At 32.3% G+C, this 25838-nt stretch overlaps 1 protein-coding gene across 4 annotated transcripts in view; it reads right to left on the bottom strand.

The window, feature by feature from the left end:
- Nucleotides 1–25838, bottom strand: part of LOC148285365 (E3 ubiquitin-protein ligase znrf2) — a 237608-nt gene that overhangs the window by 203410 nt on the left and 8360 nt on the right. Inside the window, exons 1-2 of one of the 4 annotated variants that reach the window (XM_088226948.1) lie at nucleotides 13085–13201; nucleotides 10768–10930 (exon numbers count right to left, since the gene is read on the bottom strand). The exons of 2 other annotated variants lie outside the window; for them this stretch is intronic. In XM_088226948.1, coding sequence (XP_088083074.1) covers nucleotides 10768–10921 — 154 coding nt within the window. In that variant the 5' untranslated portion in view covers nucleotides 10922–10930; nucleotides 13085–13201. Of the gene's footprint in view, nucleotides 1–10767; nucleotides 10931–13084; nucleotides 13202–25838 lie in introns of those variants that run through there. One more of the 4 variants, XM_088226958.1, reaches the window with a different exon arrangement.

Raw genomic sequence — 25838 nt, 5'->3', positions numbered from 1 at the left:
GGAAGTTTATCTTGAATTATCTGCAAGTAAAATATAATTTCTTGTATGAAGAATAGAATATTTATATAAAAAATATTTTTAGCCATGTTCATTTACAGGTTTAACATTGACATACAAATATACACATAAGCGTACCTACGGGAAATTAGATTTTACTTAATACGATAACTCTGTTAACCCCTTTCTTGGCTATGTATCCCATAGGATAAACGTGATTAAATTTTTTCTCATGAACCAAAAGACGAGTATTCAGTTAAAATTGCTTTACCATTATATTAGTCATTCTTAATTGCACTATCGCATTTCATAATAAACTTTCAAAAAAATTTTTTTTTTGGGATTCTGAAGCGTTTTTAACCGTCAAATTTGTGAAAAACACATTTGTCGTTCTGCCAAGATAAGGGTTAACATGCCATTGTAATCGGGGCCCTGAAAACAATAATATATTTTTGAAATTTGAAGTTACAAAAAACGTTCTTAGAAAATGCATCCAATCCAAGTTAATAGCTTTCGGACAGAAAATAAATGTATTTTAAGTCATTTGTTATTTTAGACACTTGATAAAAAAATTTCATGTTGAAAACAAAATATTAAAATTAGACAAATTGAAAATTTTAGAAATTATAAAAGCGATTCATAATAAGAAAAAATAAATAAATAACCAAATAAACATATTTCCTTTAATCCATTATTGTCTTGTTTTGAGCGAATCCATCTCACATTACAAGACAAAAAGACTTGATTTGTTACTTCCATACACACTAACTGATAGAATAGAAGAGGATAGAATTCATTAGTTGAGTATACCTTAAAAAAGAAGCTTGTGTAGTTTTGAAACCAGTCGGTAAGAAAAAAAAAGTGTTTAAAAACAAAGTTGTTTTATTTATTTTAGTATTTTAAGTAGATTATAATGCCATGTATATATTATTATTATATATTTAAACTTCTTAACGAGTCAGAATTTTTTTATTTTTTTTATTTTATTTTCTTTTGTTTATTCAGAAAAAAAACAGCAATACAAAAAAATATACACAACATTATAAAAAAACATAAAATAAAGCCAAATAAGTTTTCTACATAAATACAATTTTAAAAATCCAGTTCAGTTTGATATTAATTCATAGAAGTGCATGTGTGCGAGTTTTTTTGTGCGAGGATGCGTGGGTGAGTGGAGTGTGGTTTTGGTAGATAGGTGAATATGTGTGTGAGTGTATATGGATGTGAGGGTGGGTTTATGGACAGGGTGAGTGTGTGTTTGATATGAGTGAATAGAAACATCTTAAATTTATAATGTACGAATATTTTTTTTTTCATGTAAAAGTTTTTTAATTCTTGTTTTAAAAGTGTGTTTACTGCAGTTAAATATGTCTATGTTATTGAAAAATACATTATAATTACGCGCCAAGCGAATCAGAGGAGAGTTCTGTGCCTAGTTGGTGCGAACTGTAGGTACATGGAAAAGAGATAGATAAGATTTATTTATTTATTTTTATTTAACTTTACAATACGCCCAAGGGGGACTTACAAAAAATATACAGGTAAGTACAAATATAGGAAATTATAATTTAAAAGATAAACAACGCTTTTTTCATACACGTAGAAACAATAAAAAGCATACTGCTATGCAAAATAAAAAGTGAAATTTTACATAGTAAAAACGAGAAAAAAAATGGATATAAGAAAAGTAATTGATTATATAAATAAAAGACGAGTGATACTTTAATCCACAAATTTGGAATATCCAGTGACCGGTTTCATCGCTTTCGCGACATTTTCGAGACTGGTATCTTTATTAAAGAGTTCAATGTATTTATACAAAACAGAGGTAAGGATAGATAATTCAAAGTTATATGAAAGTAAATTAAATAAAGTTATTTTTATCTTAAGGATCATTATCAAAATTTTTTCTTCGGGTTATCTAATGAGTTGATATAATGCTATTTTAATGAGTTTAAGTATTTTATGAAAGCGATGAAACCACCGGTCACTGGATATTCCAAATTTGTGGATTAAAGTATCACTCGTCTTTTATTTATATAATAAATTACAATGAACTTCCATCAAGAATTTTCACTTACAAACTTAAATGTTTTAGAAAAGTAATTGAATTAAAAAGCAAATTGTAAATAACTTGTAAAGAATTTAAACAAAAATATAAACATATACTTATACAGGAAAAGCGTTTGTTCGGGTAAAGCGACCAAGTCTAGACTAACGGGAGAAGGACCTACGCCCTCCGCTTACGTCACGTGTGCGCTAAGTGTCCCGAAGTGAAAAGTTTGGAATTTGCAGTCGCCGCAGATGGAACAGCACCACAACAGCACCATTAATCAATTGCCTGTGGGGCGAAGTGTCAAGAGTGTTATTTACGATTTAGAAGTTGTCACTCTTCCCTTATTTGGACAGCAGAGTTCACTCGATGGGATTAGTACCCGGGATCGTGGAAAGTGCAAAGAGGAGAAGAATGTTACTCTGCGAAACAAACTCATATAGTGATTTTAAAATAGACACCATTATGAAACATATTTTTACAACATACGTTAGGAAAGAAAATTATGACAACTACCCGTCACTTTTAATAGTGTAACTCTGCCTTAATGTGTATCATCATCATAATTTTCTTATTTGTAACTAATAATATACACAGTTTTTCAGGGCCAGACCGCGAAACTTCAGAGGAACATTCTTCATAGTAGGCTTTAAAAAAAAATCCTAATAAAATTTTTCGAAAAACTCATTAAAAAAAAAACATTTTTTTTATGATCTCAAAATGTAGTCAATCCTTAATCTCTCGGGCAAGCAGTCCTTCCACCAACCCCTACCCTTCTCCTACCCAACTGCTTTACTGGTCCGCATCTTGTGCGTATCGCTTCGTTAGTCGAACACGGTTATATCTCATTTTTTTTGTTGAGGAGGGGAAGGGGTTTGTGGAAGGGATGCTAGTCCAAGAAATTAAAGATTTACTTTATTTTGAGACGATAAAAAAAATAAAATTAAAATGACATTTTGGAAAAAAATTATTAGGATATTTTTTTAAAGCTTACCGTGAGAAATGTTCCTCTGAAGTTTCGCGATTTGGCCCTGAAAAACCGCGTATGACACTGATCACAGCGTATCTCAATTATTTTTGGTTACATGAAGGCAAGATATACGCTTCAAATGTGTATACGAGTAGGAAAAGTATTCCTTTTAATTTTATAGCGTTCCGCGTTGTCCATAAAGCAGTGCTTCACAGTTAAGAGTGTAAAACAGACAAAACCAATATGGCGATTTTACGTCAGATTTTTACATCGCCGAAGTAAATAAATAATATAGATTACTGATTTATGATGTAATTACATATATTTACATATAAGTTATTACACCAGTCTGAAGATACCCATTAGAGGGTGAAAGCGCTAATCGGTCAAAATAAATAAGTGGAAGTGTACCAAGTATTTAAAAAAAAAAAAAACTTATATGTAAATATAATTTATTACATCATTACAATGGAATTCCATCAAGAATTGTCAATAAATAATTTAAATGAAATACAGATTACAATATTTGAGTTTGTCCAAATGTTTGTAGACAAAAAACTGCGTTTCACCCGCTCGGAGTCATTAGGATTGACCAATTACAAGTTATTATTAGTGGCCACTTAAACCAGCCATTGACAGGTCATAAGCCCTGTAAATGGATAGACTTCCATAAGGTATTCTCCATCCCTGTTGTAATTTGTTAATCTTAATGACTCCCGAGGGGGCGAAATCTAGTATTTTTATCTGCAAACATTTGGACAAACTCAAATATTGTAATAAAACTAACTGGTCCAAAAAAATTGTAAAATTTAATTCAGGCGTTGCCTAGTATGTGAAATAATTCAGTCAGATAAATTTCTTCACAACAATAAAGGTTTCAGCTCTTTAACTTCACTTAAATCAACAAATTGAAGAAATATGGATGTTCAAACATATGCAAAATGGTGAATGTTACACAGTGTGTAAAGTGGCCACTTAAACCAGCCATTGATAGGTCATGAGCCCTTCAAATACCTAGACATCCATATTTCCCTTTTTAAAGGTATTTTCCACCCCTGTTGTAATTTGTTAAATAATATCTGATCTTTGGAATAAATCATAAAAGCAAATTGGAAAGACATTGACTTAATCATTTTAAATGTTGTTTCTTTGTTTTTTACAGGTAGGAGTGTTGATAAAAAATGTGTTAGTTTAGTTTGTTTTCTGATGTAAAACTGATAAAATAAATCTTTGTTTTTTACAGAGCAACGCAAGTATTTTATCAGTTAATCGATTGAAGGGAATTAATATTATATACACATTAACATGTTTATTTGACCTGCCACAAATTTGAAGATTATGTTATAAGAAAACGGACGCTGCGAATTCGTAAGAATTAAAGTGTGGTCAATGATACATTATTCTGCTACTCGTACTTTCATATTTATCATTTTTAAACTCCAACATTCACATAACATTTAACCTTGACGCTTATTTGAAGACTATCCGAGAAGAAAAACAAATAATTGTTCGGAAGAAAGCCACGAAGCGCGAAAGGGCGACAGGACATGAGATTTACATTGGCGGTATCGGAGTCGCGACGCCTTCAATGAACAGAGTTCTAACATTTTCTCTTCAATATACGAGGACATAACAGATCATTTAAGGTGATTCTAAACGAAAATATGAATCTTCTTGAATTTTAAAAAAAAATCTAAACATTCATAGATGGCGCTTTTTTCATTTTAATTGAAAAATGCTATTTTTACGTTTATTTTCAAAGGAAATTTTACAAAACTTGGTTTGCGGGAACTTTACATTATATTGATGGTAACAAATACCATAACAATATAATTTCGGTCTTTTTCAGAAAATGGTGTACAAAACAAAAAATAAGATAAGTTATTTTTTCTTTTGTACACCGTTTTGTGAAAAGGACCTAAATTATATTATTTTGGTATTTGTTACAATCAATTTAGTGTAAACATTCCGCAAGCATAGTTTGGTAAAATTTTCGTTGAAAATAAATGTAAAAATGGCATTTCAAAATAAAAAATTAGAAAAGCGCCATCTATGAATAATTAGTTTCATATTTTCGTTTAGAATCACCTAAACGTAACGAACTAATTAGACACAATAGAAAGAAGTTATAATATATATATGAATTAGTACGAAAACGAATAAACAAATCAAACTATTTTTTTATTGATACATTTGGTCCGTGTAACATAACGATAGAATATTTATGTGTTTAAAACCTTATATAGAAGATATGAAAAATAATATTTTAAAAATAATTTGAATGTACATCTCAACGGTTGCGTGTCATCAGTGACTCCGGGTGACTTTCAGGCTATGTGATCACTGTGCCTGAAACAGCATACACACAACACTAACAAAATGAGTACACATGTGAAATTTTCGTTTTATTTATATTTTTTTTTTCTGTATTTTAGTACAATATAATTTTTACATAAACGGACTTATTTCCAAATGGCAGTTTCCTCGAACCAATAAAATAAATTATATTTTATTTGTTTTAATACGTATGTAATAAAAAACAAAGTAAATACTAAAAATATGTGTACAAAAATAAATTAATTTGATACTAGCCTTCAACAGGAAAATAGAAATAAAATGAGAGGAAAAACGCAACGTTCACGGAAATAAAAGGAGAGGAAGAGACGAGGACGTTCAAGGAAGAGATAGAAAATGTTTCTTTAGGCGTGATTAAAACAAAGTTTCTCTGGAAACTCTTAGATAGCGAATGGGAGATGATTTCAAAGTCAATAAAGTATCGAGCATGAAAAAAATACATATATTTTAATTATACCGCAGTGCATATTTACGGTTTATTTTTAATTTTTACTTATTTTTTTCTAATGCTTTTAGAACCATGTGGTTTCAAGATTACATGAAAATAAAAGTCGAACGGCCGTTTTCTTTCATTGAACGGAAATAAAGCTCAGCTTTTCAACCGAATAACTAAAAATATTCTTGCCATAGCAACATACATTTTACTATGCAAATAGTATAAATCGCCTTGACAACTGTAAAAAAAAAAGAAACTTTGAAAATAAACAAACGAAAAAAGACATTGTATAATGCGAAATTATAACGATCACAACACAAAAATCCGAACATAGGTTACGTAATAGAAACTCGGCACATAACTTCTGGTTATACGTTTTGAACTTGTGTATTATTTGTTAATCAGTAGCGTGAAAAATGTTCAAACGATAAACTTTGACTTTATGAAATTTGCAGAGCATTTTCTGCGCTCGAATAAGACGTAATTTTCATCTCGCAAAATAATTTTCATAGCAGATTATAGACTTTGCTTCATGTTTTCACTACTAAAGTTTATTATTCCACCAAAAAACGGCATTTTATTTATAAAATAGGTATTATATATACACCGAGTTTTTACATTTATAATAATAAAAATACGTATGTATATAGTTTTATTCCACTTTTATTTATATTTTTTTTTACCAGTGACCGGGTTTCGTCGTGACCGACATCATCAGACTGGTGGGAGACTAAACAAATTTTTATGTTATATACAAGTGAAAGCAGGGGTTGTAAATCATGGTTTTATATAATTACGGAAATAAAATAATTTAAATTAAAATCATTTAGTATAAGGTGTAGCAATTATTAAACCCAGTCACTGGTAAAAAATTTATAAAAAATATATAAATAAAAGTGGAATAAAACTATATACGTATTTTTATTATTATAATTAAAATGTCAGTAAAAAAACTCAATATATTTATTATTATTGTAACTTTATTACAAAACATACATCACATTATGCAAATTTTATTAATGTTCATTTAATTTTACTATTTAATATTACTATTGTGGAAAATGTATATAGACCACTTAAGTGGCTACTAGGCCACTAGTAACCACTTAAACCAGCCAATGACAGATCATAATCCCTGTAGATGCTTAAACTTTTATATTCCCTTCTCTAAAATTTTCTCCATCTTTGTTGTAATATGTTACTTTTTTGCGACATTCCATCGGTGATAGGTAATAAAGAACTCACACGAGAGGTAGTATCATACATGGTCAAAATAGTGCGGACAATTGGCAAAATAAACCAAAGTAGGAAACGAAATGCCGAACATTCGGTGAAACGGAAGGCCTGTTGACAACTTTCAACAGGCCGGCTTTTCCTGAAGAGTTTTAAGTGGTTTCCTCTCCACATGAGCAAATGCTGAGAAGTTCATTGGCCCACATTAGAATATCCTTACTGATCCCAACAGTTTAGCTAAAATAAAGTAATATAATAGCAGAAAAATCCTCTTTTTGAAATATAAACCTTGTATATTATAAAAAGGTAAAAAATAATGCAACCCCCATGTATAATAAAAAAAAAATACTTCTGACGTTTTTATTATTTTTATATTCTGTGTGCATTTTATGTCAAACTTGCTGTTCTTTTTTAAACTAAATATGATATTATAAGGAAAACAATTTTTAAAAACACATAACTTTTAATTTACACGTCTTTGGATTGCATACAAGGATGCCATGATGTATAAAAAATCAAAAATTCATTTATTTCAAAGATGCTTTTCTAAAAAAAATTCTCACACCATTTTTGAAAACTAATACAAAAATTGTATTTTTAATTTGTATACTTAAAACAATTTGTACGTTGATATAGTTTTTTATAAAAATTAAAAATATTATTTATTCGTAATTTTAAAAACTCGCTTGAGTTAAAAATACTGGCGGCCTTCATGGTGTAGTGGTTGAGGCACTTAAGCCACGCACGGAAGGTTCCGGGTGCGATTCCCAGTGAAAAAACAAAAATCAAAATATGATTTTTCTCAAGGCTGGGTGTTCTGTACTGTAATTCAGCACTATAATTGGGCCTCTTGGCCTGTTGTTTTACATTATTTTTTTAAAAATTTTATTCAACATATTATACCGCCAAGTCATGTTACTTCTCGTCTGTCAATATAACGCCACGACAATAAAGTCCAATTGCGAATAAAAAAGGAATATAATATAGCACACTAAAATGCATATTTTAAGAACGAAATAATATAATGTCGTTGAATTGGTCCCGACGAACATAGGAAATTTGTAGATAGTCAGGATATGAAACATAATTTGTATCTATCCGAAATGTTAACTGTACTTAAAGTATACTTTTTCAAAAGCCGCCCGCTTACATAAAAAACAATGCAATCGTTTTCGTAATCAGGGTATCATAAATAGAAACATTAAATATACATTGATGTTTAGATTAATTTTAAACGTCTTGATCTGAAAATGTTATCAAACATTCTCTTTTAAAAAACGGTTGGGAGTTATTTATATTGGGGAAAGGAGAAAACTTAGCGTCGGCATTGAGACTGTCATATCGGTGCCAAGGACAAGAAAAATACGATGGATGGGAGAATGTGACAAGGGATGAGCGAGAATTCCTTGTTTTTATTTTCCTCTCTTTCCTATTTTTTATCTAACACGAATCGAGGTAAGTATTTATTCTCGTTATTATTATGAACGGCGCACAAGCACAGTAATTGCTAATAAAAATATGTCAATCGAAGCTAAACTGGCAGTGCACAGCGGAGTTTTAGTCCCAACACTTATGTATGGAAGAGAAACATGGAACTGGCGGAGGAAGGATGAAAGCCGAGTAAACGCGGTTGAAATGCGATCTCTTAGACGAATATGTGTGAAATCAATTCAATGCCAGGGTTACGAATTATGAAATGAGGCGAGAGTGTAAATCTGAGTCAAGTGTAATTGATAAGATTTAGAAAGGGTCTCTGAGATGGTATGGTCATGTAGAACGAATGGACGACGAAAGAATGGTAAAACAAGTATATACGAGTATGGCAAAAATGAACGGCAACGTAAGACGGGGACGACCAAGGAAGACGTGGCATGATCAGATAAACCAAAATCTTAAGAAATGGCGTGAAGGTGGTAGTAGTAGTAGTTTTATTGGTTCGACTGTAAGAAGTCGGCCTTTTAGTCATGTATCATAATCATCATCATCATCATTCCCTTTCTGCATCCAATGGAGGCATTGGTACACGAATCGCTGATCAGTATCTTAATCATTTTTGTTGCATGGAGGTAAGATGATCAGTCTTACGCCTCAGGTGCCAGTCCAGGGACTATATTCTGGTGTGAAAACACCCTTTAAAACAAATATTTCATATCAATCATGTCGAGAATCGAACCCGAGACCTCTTGCATTGTAGGCAAACGCGCTGACCATTACGCCACGAGGTCGACAAAAGTCATGTATACCTTTGTTTTATTATTTTGTATTTATAAAAATTGTATAGTTAGGTTAATAAAAATTTATTATTATTATTAAATTTAGGATACATTTTTGATAAGTTGACCAGTGGGTGAGAACACGTTTTAGAATAAGCTTAAAATGGCAGGCATTGCTACCTTTGTAATTTTATTCCCTATTACTAATGATATCATTATATTAATATCTCAGTTATTTTGGAGATAAAAACAGTTTTTATTTGTTGCGCGATTAGGTTAAAAAAAATAAAACATAAATTAATTTAATAGCATACCTGTCTCTTAATTTTTATACAACGTACAAAAACAAAATATTTTAGATAAATATTATTCATAATATTATGAACTGGAATTTTTTAGTTTAGTTAGAGTTATTTATACGAAAATATACGACAAAGGAGACATTTAAACAATTCAAGAGTATAATTCACATTAGTTGAGATATTTAGATAAATGCTTATAATACACAGACAAAAACAAAAAAAAACATATATTTTTTAAAGACAAATACAATTCCTATAACCATCAATTTACTGATAAAAATGTAATTACGTGAAATTCACTTTTAATTTGTTTTTAATTTTGAAAAATATTTTTCCCCAAAAAGATAAAATGTTTTTTGCATGGCATTTCTAAAAAACGTCCGAAATAATGTACCTGACATCGCGGCAACTCTGTCGTAAAGAAAGGTAAGGATTTTGCGAGGGTTTTTCCAGTTTTTGTCCTTCGCAATACGTGCTACATTTCCGCTAAACTTTTTGCATCATAATTGATAGCAATCAGAACAGGCAATCATCAACTCTCGCCATATGGAGAGAGAGTTTACTTCTCGTCAAATGAAACCGTGATTCTTCCTAAACAAGCATTTCTTTTAAATACCATTTACAAAAATGCACTGGTACTTTTATTTTCTTATCTTTTTTGCGTCATTTCAAAGGATTACTAAATACAAATTGTTTCAAAATTGTCAATCTAACATAAAACTTCAGAGTAATAAGGCGCTATTGCTATAGAGCCGCCATACAGACAAAAATCATTCTAGGATTATCAACCACGAAGTTAACTTAACAGAAAAACAGTGGGCCGTAGGTACTCAGGTTGTAAATCGCAAACGCAGCGACGAAACCGTCCGTTACACGTCTATTGTTTAACTAAAAATCAAACCGAAAATTCGCCATGCTTTTGTTTTATGCAATAGAGCGAAATGGCGTCTATTCAGCTGTAGAATGATTATTACTCTGAGCATGAAATCGTATCTAAGGTATAAGTATTAAACATAGGTAATTTTCTATGAAGTAAAATTTTGCTGAGTTAGCCAGCAAAAAATATGCTGATTATCTGGAATCGGTAAACGCAATAGTGAAGTGTTTTGTTTACTAAAAAATAGAATAGAGACATGTATAAAATACATGATTCCACGGGTGAGATCGTGATATGAGTATCCTGTAACGGTGTGTTCAAGTCCAGGTACCTTTATCTGATGCTACAGGCGCTGGTGTCGAAGAATCCCTGACGGGGGAAGATGAGGTCGTCAGCAGGCTGAGCCGACTCCTGTATGATGCAGAGGAGCTCAGCAGAGCTGAGGAAGACACTCTGGAGTAGTAGGTCGGGTAGCGTCTGTACATGGCTGATAGCTGCGTGTTATACACAAACACGATCAGTTACTTGAAAAACTCGACTAGTTAGTAAAATTTCAAAAATCAAGCATTATCCACAAATAGGGCATGCTTTCCTAAAGAAAAAAAGCTTTTACTTTATATTTACAAAAATTAATACTTATCTAATCATTCGATTCACAATATTGTATTTCTACACGATAAAAAAAAACAGACAAGATTGGCCCTAGTCGTAATCCTTGTGGTACACCACTTGTTCGTTTTAATAAACAATTCAATGTTCGAACCTACATAATATTATAACATTGTTATAAAATATAATGGTTGAAACGGCTTGAAGGGCTCAATTACAAAAGGTACACAATTAATTTTCTGACGATCTTTAGTTATGAAAAAACCATTTAATGGGAGATTCACGAATCATGAAATAATTAATCACTTTAAGGGTTAAAAGAAACGTGTATACTATTTTCACAATTCATTCGTCTTCCATAATATCTTGTTTAAGTAAATCGAAAACAAACTGATAAAAATAATTTGACCCTTTCGGGTAATATAACTTTTTTTTCTAATATAACATATTTATTAATAAAAATAAATTCAACTCAATTAGATAGCCATGTTTAAAAAATGTATTTAAAGGTTAATCGGAAAAAGTTTTCAATAAAATCAAATGAAATATGTACTCGATTTTTATTAGGAAATAATAATAATGTAAAAAAGTCAATTATATTCAGCACTGCAAGCACTTAGGCAAATTTATTGTTAATCAAAACAGGCACATGTATTTGATTAGTAATATTACAGGGAAAAAAGGAAGTACGTAATATACATAGTACTTATGTTCATCATTTTATAAGCAACACATACATATACATACACGGCATTTATTGAGTCAGGAGACGAGATTGAACGCGGATATTTATAAGTAACGCTGCTGTCATCTCAATTTTCCAGCCCTCACTGTACCGATGTTTAGATATATACATAGCTATCAATTAGCGTCTTCGTCAGATTAATTATGTTAAAACTTATTGATTTTATTAAGCTTAGTGGTTAAATATAGTAACAAAAGAAGAGTGATACTTACATCCACAAATTGGTGAGATGTGTAAGTGGTTTAAAAAACATATGATAAAAAAATCATCATTATCAGTCAAAGTGAATACTAAAAAGTATTTTTAGATAGAGGATTCATCTAAAACATTTAGCGTGTTGCATGAGCAGTACGTACACTGTACACATTGTGGACTCGGTCACTTGAGAATTATCTCAACAAGTTGATCGAAACTTTTGAAAGTAGACCAAAATAGAGACAAATTATTTGCATAAGCGGTAAAAGCAGTTAGGACTAAAGTTAAACATAATACTAACACAGACCCATGAAAGAGCTTTTAATAATTACCACTACAATGAGGGCAAACAGCTTCTAAGTGCTTTGCGAGAAAATTTATTACAAGGTTATATAAAAAAAATCAACACTGAAAGCTGCGTAGGAGGTGAAAAGTGTTCTTTATGCTGAATTAAAACTTTTATTCACTCGGCAACGTGAGAAACGCAAACAAATGAAGGGGAGTTTTTATAATAAACATATTATTATTTTACAGTTGGCAAAATATATGGAGCACATTTTTTTCACTTCAATATATGGAAACTTATAGGTCAAAACCATAGATACATGACAAAACATTAAATCTAAAATACTATCATTCATCGTCACAGTAATACAAAGAAAAAAAGTAAGTTCGAAAGTAGTATTTTCACCAATCATCTCATTTTACACAAAACTAAGTTAAAAAAAATAATGCACACAAGGTAATTATTTTAATTTGACATAAATCTCAAATAGTTCATAATATTTACAAGGCACCCGCTGAAAATAAATATCATTATACAATTGCACAACGGTACGACAAATTTTAGGCGTTAAAAAAAAGCCCAATGAAAATTATAAAGATGATCAAATAAACGGAGTCGACTTTCAATAAATTAACCGATAATAAGGGAGCACTTAACGATTCGGGATTAATGTTTGTTTTTTAGTTAACACTGATAAGTTCAAAGTTACAAAGTAATCAATGAACACCAATAGGGCGGAAAGGCGGGAGCGGTCAAACAATATAAACAAAGCGGAACAACACAGGATATAAAGGAGAAACAAAGAGGGCGTACTTTGCGAGAGAATTACCAGGAGTGCAACGGTCGCGGAGGATAACGACTGGCCGCAGATACTGCGATACTCGCGTCGGCTGAGGAGGACGGTTTGCCGCGCGGCGTCGGAACTAATCTGCCGACCCGGAGACCAGGAGGGAGGAGAGGTGGCGATCGATGGTCCCCGACAGGGGGGACCGAAGGGTGGGGGCCGCCAGCCGCCAGACTTGTAAAAACCGATGACGATTTTCCTTGCAGTTTCCGCGGCGGCGAATTGCCACGCGAGCTTTCCGCCGCCCTACTTTCCTGGTAGCTACAATATCACGACGTGCGACGTGTTATTGTGAAAAGCCGAAAATAAAATAAATTTATTTATTCAATCACGGAGCTCTGAAATCATGTTGTACCCCAGTTACAAAATATTATTATTAGAACTAAAAAAGTTTTTTTCGTGATGTGAGTAAGAGGAAAATTTAGATTTATTTAAAGAAATGCGTTTCCTCAATGCCAAAAGGTTTTATTTGCCTTCCCCGTTGGCTTCTCGTTTAGGGAATATATTTTCGATTCCCGATGATCACATAAATTCAATGTGTTATTTTTCCAAGCCTGCACTGACCTCTGGATTGAGAATGTAACTTTAAATATTATAAAATAAGGGAACTGAAACCAAAAAAACTTTTCATCTGTAACGATAAGATTCTTATCCCCAGTATTTTATGTGCTCTTTGTAATGTTTAATGAAGGAAAGTTTCCACGTTTTGGCGTGAATGCAAGAAATTGACAAAAGAGCTTAAAACACAGACAATTGTTTGGTACTGCTCCCTTTGAAGCAACGATATCTCGAATAATTTTACGTGTCTTAAAATAATAATTTCTCTCATGAAAAAATAAAAATGGCATACGTCAAATACCGTTTTAAATTTGACATTTAATTGGACCTATTACATTTAAAATGCCAGCAGTTCAGGCAAAGCATAGCATATCAGGGATGTCCGAAATACGAAATGAAACTAATAATGAAAGAGTACCTTTCATATTATATGAAAAATTGGTTAAAAAAAAACGGTAAAAAAATGAAAAAGGGTATAAAACATACAGATATTTTTATCGTTTTAACAATGCGGGGTACCTTATAAAAAAAAAAATTTAGGATGATTATCAAAATATGTTAAAAATTAGCAAGATTAGTGTAACATTTTGTTAATTTTCCGCATCTCTTCCGTTAGGTTGACGTTTTCGTGATTTATGTATTTCTTCTATAGAATTTTTAAATAATATATTTTGAGAAAAATCTTCTTGTTTTATTAATAGTAAATACCTACTACCTACTTAAATACCACTCTGGGGAACAGAGAGTTAGAGACGAGAATGTGTTGTCTATGCGCGCAGTGCCCAATGGACCTATATAAGGGCGCGAAAAACGTCACTCGCCCTTTTCAGCCTCCGCCAACATTCAGATCTAACTCTTTGTTTAATTTGTGAAACCACTGCATTTTCGTGAGTACCATAAACAAAATTGTTAGTAACTTCAAATCTTTCATTTACTTATTCAATGAAGTTATATTCGTTCAATCATATTTTAACATAAACCACCAACTAAATTCAACACACTACAAACTGGTAGATTATTTAAAATTGAAATTTTACAATAAACTACCAAACAAAACTAAACAAAATACTCAGACAACCTTTAAAAAAGATGATAAATATATTATCATTAACAGTAGAATATGAATTCAAAAAAGAAAAATATTTTGTTAAATGTATGTCATCCATAAGGGTTTATAAATAATTTTCAAATAAAAAAATTATACAAACCGCTACACCACAAATAAGTGTTCATATTCCAATACTTATCTTCATAATGTAATATATAACTATTTTTACCATAAGTCACATAAATATTAAAAACGATTGAGATTTCCAAACAAACAAATTATTAATATCCTCTAATACCCTATTTTATTATGTAATATTTTTTTATAAATCTACTAACTGATCAAATTTTACCTCTCATTAAAAAAAAATATTTATGGTTATACCTAAATTTATTACAGCAATTTATATTTGGTTATATGTATAGGTATACAGGAAGTTTAATGAGTAGTAAAAGTATACGTGCATATTTTTTGTTTTTTACTGGCGAGTCATTTAAACTGCCTAACTATGGATAGCTTTCCCGTTCTAAGGCAGTCAATATATTTTTTTAGAAGCTGTTTTCTTTTATCATAAATATTGTATTATTAGCACAGTTTTTTTTAATGTTAATTTTACCATTTTTATAGCGAATATCCAAAAAGAGATTGAATTTATAATATAACGGTTATAATTATTTCATTTAAATTATTTATTGTCAATTCTTGATGAAATTCCATTGTAATGATGTAATAACTTATATAAGTTATTAATTTAAAAAAATACTCGGTACACTTCCACTTTTTTATTTTGACCAATTAGCGCTTTCACCCTCTAATGGGCATCTTCAGACTGGTCTAAATAAATAAGTGGAAGTGAACCAAGTATTTTTTAAATTAATAACTTATATGTAAATATAAGTTATTACATCATTATAACGGTTGTAAATTTGAATACAATTGCATTGTAATAAATAAGCAAAAGGATTATTCATATCATATCAAAAGTCCAACTTAAGTTAAGACACATGTGTTAAGCCATTTATAAATGAGAATTATGTTTACACAATAATATTCTGCTTATGTGTGCCCTACTTTCAGATTTAAAATAAATATAGATTTATTACTAATACCTAAATCCTAAGTCATCACCAGTAAAACTAGAAATCAACTTACGTCCTTCTACATCGGACAACAATTTATCTAACTCACCCCGACCAATACAGAGTAAAAATGTGGCCAACACCTTCCTCTTCCACCTAGAATTCCATTAGTAAGAGGACAATAATGAACACATTTCTTTATTTCATTTGGGTATACTATTACTCCGAAAATCGGAAAATCGAATTGATTGCTAAAACTTGAAGACTTTTTTTTGTTGCAAAAATGTATATTCTTATATTATAAAACTGATATTAGGTTGTGTCACAGAAACTACTCGGAAATGGTAAATCGTAGCAGCGACTTAAAATTTAGAATCAACATTTAAAGGGCTTTTTCTAGAACAATCATTTTGTTTTCAAGACATTTTTTTCTCCGACTTCTTCGGGAAAAAATAGGCTCATTAACGGTTAGTCGTGACGACGTGAAATATAAAAGAAAAATTTAAAATGTAATTTCTAGATAACTTTGTTGTTTTTAAGTGATTTTTTTTCTCGGGTTTTTCCGGTATGAAATAAAACTAACTAACGGTAATTCATAGCGATGTGAAAAATAAAAAATGCCCATTATTCTGAGATGAAATTACATAGCGAGGAATACAAAATTACAACAACAGAACAAATATTGTTTGAAACGAATGAAAACTTATTTCAACTCGATCCTGAGCAAAGCCGGGTAAAAACTCTAATGATAAAAAAATTGTGTTGCTTTTAATTGACAAATATCTCCTTATTGTTTTTATGTATATTTTATTTTTACTTTTTATGTTTATTAATTTACTTATATTTTATTTTTCTTATTAATACTAGTATTTACACGTATCTTTAATTTTCTAATTATAAATGGTATATTCTGTAATTTATTTTTGTTCTTCAATTTTTAATTACTAACGATATATTTTCAAATTTATATTTATGCTTCAATTTTTATTATTATCGGTATGTTTTCCAATTTATATTTTTGTTAAATTTCTTTATTACTAATGTTATATTTTATAAAGTGAATTTATGCTTCAATTTTTATTATTATCGGTATGTTTTCTATTTTATAATAATTATGTCTCATTTCTTTACTAATAATGCCATATTTTCTAATTTATATTTATATTGATTTTTTCTTGTGTTATTATTATTCTTTAAATTTTTTAAGCATCATTTATTGAAAAATTAGATTTAAAAAAAAACACATGTAAAAAATAAGGTCCTTCCTAAACACAGGAATTCCCTAGCTAGTCGAGACCTGAAACAAAGAAACTCTGTACATTTTAAAACTGTGAAATACATAAATAAATATAATATTACGACTCCTTTCCCTAGCGCTGTTGCTGGACACGAGGTAACTGTCGTGGTCCAATCCAAAATATATACAACAAGCGTTTCTATTCCTGGCCGTGCGAATTTCTCGGGAACTGCACGCGACGTCCCACGTCCTCTCGCGGGACGCTTCCCGGGTCGGGCCGGGTGCGGGCTGGTCCATTCAATTTAGCCTACTGGGATGCACTTTTCACCGTCACAAGGTCATTAACACGGCGCGGCGCGCAAACGAGTTCCAACACAAGGATCCGTATTCAAATAAACGTGTTTCTTTCATATTTGTTTTGTGACCACAGGCCCCTCGATGAGGCGCGCAAAGTTAGGCAGAAAAACCAGTTACATATTTAGTTTGGTAATAAAAATATTCGCGAGTTAATAGATACCTAAAGAATTGTAACCAATTCGCGAATTCATGATACTGTGTTAACTACGCATTAGATGAAATCGGTGCATTGACTTCCCAATTTGCACACGTTAAGAGGATTGCGCGCTTGTAGGTTTTCAGTCGCGCTAGGTTTTCTGCAACTTCTGACGTAGGTTCGCGCTTCTCTATTTAAGTGTTTAAAGACCCGATAAACAATTTCATTTTAACAAGAAAATATTTCTTAGATTTAAATATAGATAGGTAGATATTATAGGTAGTAGGAGCTTTAGCGAAATGAGAACTGAAGCCCTCCACACGGTAGACAGACTCTTTAAAGACCCGGACACGGAGGACGAGAGACGAGACATAATTTATGGGGACCCGTCACAGTAGATCTTCACAGGTCGCAGTGACGTCAGGAGCTTATGTAGCACTGCCCTCATTTAAAAAAGAAAAATAAATAAGGTGCATAATATTGTTTCACCGCAGGAGATATTTTGAGTAAGTATGTTTGTACCAAATCGGCGGTCCCTAAAATAGATCCCCAAACTAGTGTATTAGTGAGATTGTTTTCTGTTGTAAAGCATGTAATATTGAACACATATGCTTTAATAAAATATGACTATAATAACACTTCTCTCAAACGTACAAAAAATAAAAATAAGGTTAAAATTGAACACTACACGCTCCTGCGTCGGCATCACTCACAAATGAATTAGTTTGACAATCACAAACGCCGTAAAAAAAACATGGTCACAGGTAAAAATAATGTGGACATTCAAAAAAAAAATGTCGCCTGTAGTAAGTAGCCACGTGTGTCGTACAGCGGAACATTTGATCCATAGGATACTAAAAATCAAATTAAACTAAAATACGTCTCATGGAGGATTACAAAATATAAAGGAAATTTTAGAAATAGAAATTGGAATAACCCTGCAATAATAAATATATAATACCTACCTTTAAAGAAATACATATTACAAAGGCATATTTAAAAATAATCACAATGCAAATGAATACTGATTTAGAAATTCTCGACCTAAATACGGGAAATTGTTTTACTGCAAACTGTAACTAACTTCGTGACTGGTAATCTTATATATGTGCGTATGAGCGGCTCTATAAGCGGTAGCGCGTTATTACTCTGAGGGTTAACTACTCATTCGGCGCCGAGATTATGGCGTTGCAAGCTGGAAAATGGGCATTAAAAAAACATACGTTCGACACTCTGTAAGATATTATCGCATGGACAAAAGTCACTGTTTGGTCAGCTCAATGCCTTTCAGGCATCGTGCGATAACAGCGGGAATTAGAATTTAGTGGACTGTATGAAAATTGTTACTCACTTTATAGTTCTTCTGATTGTTTCTTATATGGAGCACTTCACTATTGCTATAGCACGGATACCGGTATCGTGTAGGTGATGATGAACGGTATAATTTAGGCTGTTTATTTAACACTAACTTCACTTTGTACGAAATATGCTGACGCAGGACATGATAAAGATTTATCAAAGAGACAACTTTTCACATGTGACTTGCTCGCAGGACGGTAGAAGAACAAGAAGAATTTGGGTGGGAACGGAATATTTAGTCTTGTATGAGTTGCCAGTATAGAAAATGTAAATTCAGTACTTAAGTCACCATCCCTTATTTTAAACCCCTGTAGGTAACTTATCGCCCCATGCTGGGTAAAAAATGGGGCCTAAAACCAAAGGCTGCACTTTGGATACATACAGCCATAGTAAGACCTGAGGTTACCTATGAATGTATAGCTTGGCACTTAAAAGCCCAACAAAAGGTATGCAGAGGTGCATTATCCAGCCTCCGAAGAATGGACAGTAGCATTGCCAGAGGAGCAATATGTTCTACTCCAACTACAGCATTGGAAGCGATGTTACGCCTAAATCCTCCTTTCAATATCTTTATTTGTCTTTTCATCCCTGGTAAACATACTTCACAGATGTACAAATTCCTCCACCTGTTTCTCTATAAACCTATTCACAGTGATTTCACATTTAGTCATACTTTCATTTCTTTCAAAAACCATCACATTCTATTTATTAGTTAGGTACACCGGGATACATGAAATCGTACCTACGTGTTCTATGGGAAAGTAATATTGCTGACGTGACTTACATACTCGTAGACACATGTATAATAGTATACACACTTGATAAGTTGCAGGTTATCACTGTGAACTTTGATAATTGACACAATGAAGATCGATTACGAAATTGGTATTAGATATTTACTACGTAGGTAAGATGTTCCAGAAATAGTTTAGAGGGAGTTAATTAACTACACATGGTTATCAATATTTTAATAAGCGTCCAGAATTACTTACACAATATTATGGTTAAGAACACAAAAGTTGGTAACAAATGTGTCAGTTAATACGCGCATAACAGTAATGTAGGTAGATAAAATATGTACTAGTATTAACAAATTACAAAAGGGATGGAGAATACCTTAAATACGGGAATACGGAATTCAAGGCATTTACAGGGCTTATGATGAGAAGTATGTGAAATAATTCAGTCAGATGAATCTCTTCACAACAATAAAGTTTTCAGCTCTTTAACTTCACTAAAATCAACAAATTGAAGAAATATGGATGTTCAAACATATGCAAATTGGTGAATGTTACACAGTGTGTAAAGTGGCCACTTAAACCAGCCATTGGATATCTTACCCATGAAAAACTTATTGTAATTACAATATGTCCGAATGCTTGTAGACAAAATACTGGATTTCACCCGCTAGGAAGTCATTGAGAAAAAAATAAGAAAATTGACAGATGGAAGAATTGAAGAAATATGGATGTTCAAACATAGGCAAAATGGTGAATGTTATACAGTGTGTAAAGTGGCCACTTAAACCAGCCAATGGCAGGTCATAAGCCCTGTAAATGCCTTGACTTCCATATTCCCGTATTTAAGGTTTTCTCCATCCCTGTTGTAATTTGTTAATCTTAATGACCCCCGAGGAGGTGAAATCTAGTCTTTTGTCTATGAACATTTGGACAAACTCAAATATTGTAATGTACTAGTATATAATGTTTAATTTATTTATTTAATGTACAAAATACACAAATGTACATAGACACAATTATATGTTTTTTATGTCCCGACTTGTTAGAAAATTCCGTGTTAAGTCGGGACTCTTCGATATATAAATCAAAAATATTTATTAATATATTAAAACAATATACAGGTAATCAAAACAATATACAAAATAATAATAGAAAAATATACAAAGTAATAATAGAAAAATATAAATAATAAAAATTTATACATGCCGAAAAATGGAATGTAGAAACGTTATGTAATAATACGTATGACAGTGATGATATACACATATCCGATATACGTATATGGATAATAATGAAAACAGCAGCGATTTTATGTATTTATTCCCGAAGCAATCTAATACAGTGGTCTCTACCCCTCGATATTCCAATTGTGGATCTTCGTCTTAAATATATAGACGTTGTTTTGGAGAACTTAATATGTTCATCCACCAACGTTGAACACTCTCGGAGCTATATATGAAAAGTGTCTCCGAGCAAACATCGTACGCGTTCTCGGTATTAAGAAGTTTAGGTTACGCGAAAACCTCGAGCGGGCATTCTGTTGGCAGTTGGGACCTCCTTCCGTAGTCGCCTGACCAGAAAATTGTCAATACATTCTTGATATAGATTTGACGAATATAAAGAACTTTGAACAGTTGAAATAATGATTCAGATGGGTAGGTCGGAGTGCACCGAAGCATAACTCTAAGAATAAGTTTTTGCGTCTTGATTAGGGAGTTCATGACAATTGTCGAGCAACCTCCCCAGCCAATTATGCCATAAGCAGCCACCGATTGGAAAAGCGCAAAGTTCTTAGCAAAAGTTCTTATCAAAAAGTTGAATCGATCGCAAAAATACATTCTTTCATACTTATTTCTTCCCATTTCTTATCCTTACTGTAGAACTGCCTGCTTAAACATCTGCGTTCTGTTAATAAAACTGTACATCGCATAATGCTGAACATGTTATAATGTATTTCATGAAAAGGATAAGCAATCCGCCTTGCGCTTTAGATTACAGTTAAATATCATCATCATCCTTCCATGTCCGCAGCCTAATTGGAGCATATGGTGTCCACAAAGAGCCTCCAAGCATCTATTCTGACATAAACTGCCGACGAACAGTCAGCAGCGGACGTCCAGGACGTCGAGAACCTGATGCCTTGTAAAGCAGGCAAGCGTGGTAAAGGCTTTCAGGAGGCATCCGCAGTACAAACATCAATCTGTTTTCAATGCAGCAGCAAGGCTTATTACGGGAGTAAAAAAATATTCTCACATCTCACAACATCTTCGAGATTTGCACTGGTAAAAAAGCCCAGAGAGAATAAAATACAAGCTGTGCTGGACAGTATTCAAATCCCTTCATGAAATGGCTCCAAAATACCTATTGGAACTTTTGTATTAGGGAAAATACATGTCAAAGAAAATCTACTCTTAGGTCAGCATTTGATTCAGGAAGAGGAAAACTTGTCGAAATCCGGCGCTCCCCAAACACTAGATTTGGAAATCGTGCTTTTGCCGCCGCCGGCCCCTCTGCCTGGAACCAATTGCCTTCAAACTTACGAATCATCGACAGTCCCAGTCAGTTCAGATCCCAACTAAAATCCCACTTCTTAAAACTATCATACCCTCAATTTTAAATCTGGAAATATTATATATCACTTAAGTTTAGTTAGAATGTAAGTTTAGATATACAATTGTAAAGCGCCCTTGAGGTGATTTTTTACAAAAATGGCGCTATATAAATCAGCCAAATATTATTTTTATTATTATGACCCAGCCAACCGTATCGCCTCCGCTTGATGACAGTTGTCACCGGAGTTGACTGCGTTTTTTGTTTGATGCACGTAGAATCTTTACATAAATTTGTTTGGCAGACTTAACATTATTTTTTTCATACGAGTCGAGGAAGCTACTATAATATTGTCTCCGTTCAGGCAGAGTTGAATATGCGAGTTGAATTTCAAAGCGTAAAATCATGTTCTTTAAAAAACAAAAGTCACCAAGGTTACACAGAAAAAAAGTTGCGTAAATCGAAATTACCTGTTGTTAGTGAAAAACAGTGGTTTGACTTTCAATAAAATCTCATCAAGCATATTTCCCTAAAGGCAGATAGAATGTACTGTCATTTTAGCCAGATTTTTATCATTTTTGAAGTATGACAGATTTATTCCTAAAAACTACATTTTGCTTGTGTTAAGGTACGAGTATTTATGTAATTAAACAATAAACATGTTAAAAAATAATTCTTTATATAAAGCATATTTTTACCCACAAAATTTAATCATTATTTGTAATATTTCCTTTCTGTCGCCAACTTTTTTGGGTTGAATTGTCCAGATTATAAATAATCAAAAGTCACGAAAACTAATTTTAGCCACCTTGCCACACCAAAAACCTTCCAGATATCCGGAAATGTATCCGAAAGAAAAAGTTACTAATGGAATTTATAAAAAAAGACATGAAGAAATTTTGTTGAATAAATATAACTTTAAAAAAACAAACATCTGATTTTTTCTAGTTCTCCAAACATTAGCATTAAGATTTCTCAAAATGGGACTTTTGCCTGAACGGCGACAAATTATGCAAACACAAAAAGATAATAAGCATTTTTATTTTTTTAATTCTATGGACGATCTCTAATAATAATAGTCCTGTACGATCCTTGTAGCTGTGTTCTGTGTGGGAGTTGAAATCAGGAGAATCCTCTGTATTTAGCGGTTCAGTCTTTGTTACATGTAGCACGGTACAGATCAGGCCACACTCTGCCTCGAACTACCGCCTTCGCACGTGAATATTTCATAACACTTAATGTTTTATGTAGGTACTTTATAGAGCGGAGACAAGCTTAAAAGCAAAGTTTTAGGGCAAGATTTATCAAGGAGATTTATTTAATACAGCCAGGGAGGAAAAAAGATCTCGTCAAATAACGAGGGTGGGAATTTTTAGATACATTAAGATAATGTGAAATATTTCAATGTTAATTAAGTCACTTAGTTAAGCTCGTGCGTGTGGCAAATGTGAAACATTTAGGAAAGAAAAACATTTAAAAATGGTTACAAGATAAAATAATTTGCAGAATGAGCGTGTTCCTCGCGAGGAGAGAAGTACAGGCATAATTCAGTATACATATTGAGCAATATTACTGCAAACTTAATATGTTATTATCTTAGAGTAATAACCTAATAGAGTCGCCCATACGGGGAAAATGATTCTATTGACCACGAAGTTAGCTACAGATACAGCAACACAACGGGCCGTAGATACTTGGGTTGAGAATTGCAAGCGCTAACCAAAACCGGCCGTTACACGTTGTTGTTGTTGATGTTAAACTGAAAACCAAACTAAAACCAAACCAAAAATTTGGAACGCTTTTGTTCTATGCAATAGAGCTTAAGGGCTTCTCTAGAGAATTATTAGTATGAGGTTATTATTAATACTCTTGATAATATGGCCCATTTCAGACGATCGTAAAAATCCTCACGGCACGATAAATTACATAGGGCGGATTGATTTTTATTGCACGGTTATTTTTTTTATTGGTTTATTATTTATTTGATGGCAGGCAAACGGACTAACCAGTACATCATGAGACCGACAAATCTCCACTCGATTTTCCTTTGCAGAATATTTACCTGAGAGTAACCACACTAATATATATATATATATGATACAATAAAAATCAATTCACCTAAATTTTATAGTATTGTGGGAATTCGTACACCAGTGTTAAATCAGCCGCGTGGTAAATATTAATACTGATAATAAATTTGTTTGAAGAAATGAGGGAAAATAAAAAAATAATAAATAAGTGAATTTTTTTAAAAATAAAATGTAAATGTAAAGGGCATATTTGTAAAAAATACATAATATAAAATGAGTTTAGTGTATAGAAACGTTTTTGAAAAGTATCAATGTCATTATTGTTTGACTACGAGTATTATCATAAAACTAAATAAAAAGAATAATGATTATAATAATAATAAATAATATTAATATTAATATTCCAAACCTTAAAATGACGACTGTGTTCAAGCCTCTAAAGTTTATTTAAAAGTAAACATACAACATCATAACAAAATACGATAACATTATACAAAAAAAGCTTTATATTGTTCTTTTGCTGAATTTTTTAAATACCAAATGGAATAAGTATGAATTGTAAGTATGCCATTAAAATCTATAGAAATAAAAGAAATGGAAAGCCTCAAAATACTTTAAATAAAGTTGAAAACAACATGTTTTTGATAAATTTTGATACAAATCTTAAGACTCCCAATCAGAACTAGCTCCCTCGGTATATTCGTAAATCTTAATGTTACATCTGTAAAACAACTTTATGTAAAAGCTCCGTTACTGTACGCACATAAACATTATTCTCTACCTTTCATAACTCATTACACAAATACAAGAGTCACTTACAACAACAACAACAACAACAACAACAACAAACCATCACGCCGTTTCCCCGTAGGGGTAGGCAGAGAGGATAGAACGCCATAACACTATCTTGGCATACAGACCTCGCTTCCTCTACATTCATACATCTTCTCATGCACGCACGCCGATTATTCCTACTTTTGACATGTCCATCTTCAAGTATTTGATGGACTTGATCGTGCCATGTCTTTCTCGGTCTTCCTCGTTTTCTGCATCCATCAACATTTGCATCGTAGATCCTTTTAGCCGTTCTTTCGCTGTCCATTCGCTCTACATGTCCAAACCAACGCAGCACCCCTTTCTTGATTCTGTCAATAATGCATGTCTCAGCCTTACACACTTCACGGATCTCGACATTTGTGCACCTATCATACATCGTTTTACCCCACATTCGCCTGAGGGATCGCATTTCGACAGCATTCAACCTACTTTCCTCATTATTTTTCCAATTCCATACTTCGCTCCCATACATTAGAGTTGGAACTAGAACTCCGTTGTGAACTGCTAGTTTAGCCTCCTGCGATAAACATTTGTTTGCCAAAGTAGATTTTAGTGCACCGTTCACCCTGTTCCCGGCACTCACCCTCCTTTCAATATCTTTCTCGGCCTTTCCGTCCCTAGTAAACATACTTCCTAGGTACACAAATTCTTCTACCTGATTCAGAATATCTCCGTTCACGCTGATCTCACATTTAGTTATATTTTCATCCCTTTCAAAAACCATCACTTTCGATTTAACAACATTCATAAGCAAATCGCTTTTCTTGCATACATCGTAGACTTTTGTTACCA

The sequence above is a fragment of the Micrasema longulum genome, unplaced genomic scaffold (genome assembly GCF_059751315.1).
Source record: "Micrasema longulum isolate JH-2025_06_02 unplaced genomic scaffold, ASM5975131v1 h1tg000040l, whole genome shotgun sequence".
In the NCBI taxonomy this organism is placed as follows: domain Eukaryota; kingdom Metazoa; phylum Arthropoda; class Insecta; order Trichoptera; family Brachycentridae; genus Micrasema; species Micrasema longulum.
Note: the sequence above shows the minus strand (reverse complement) of the source record. Positions and strands in the feature narration are given on the sequence as shown.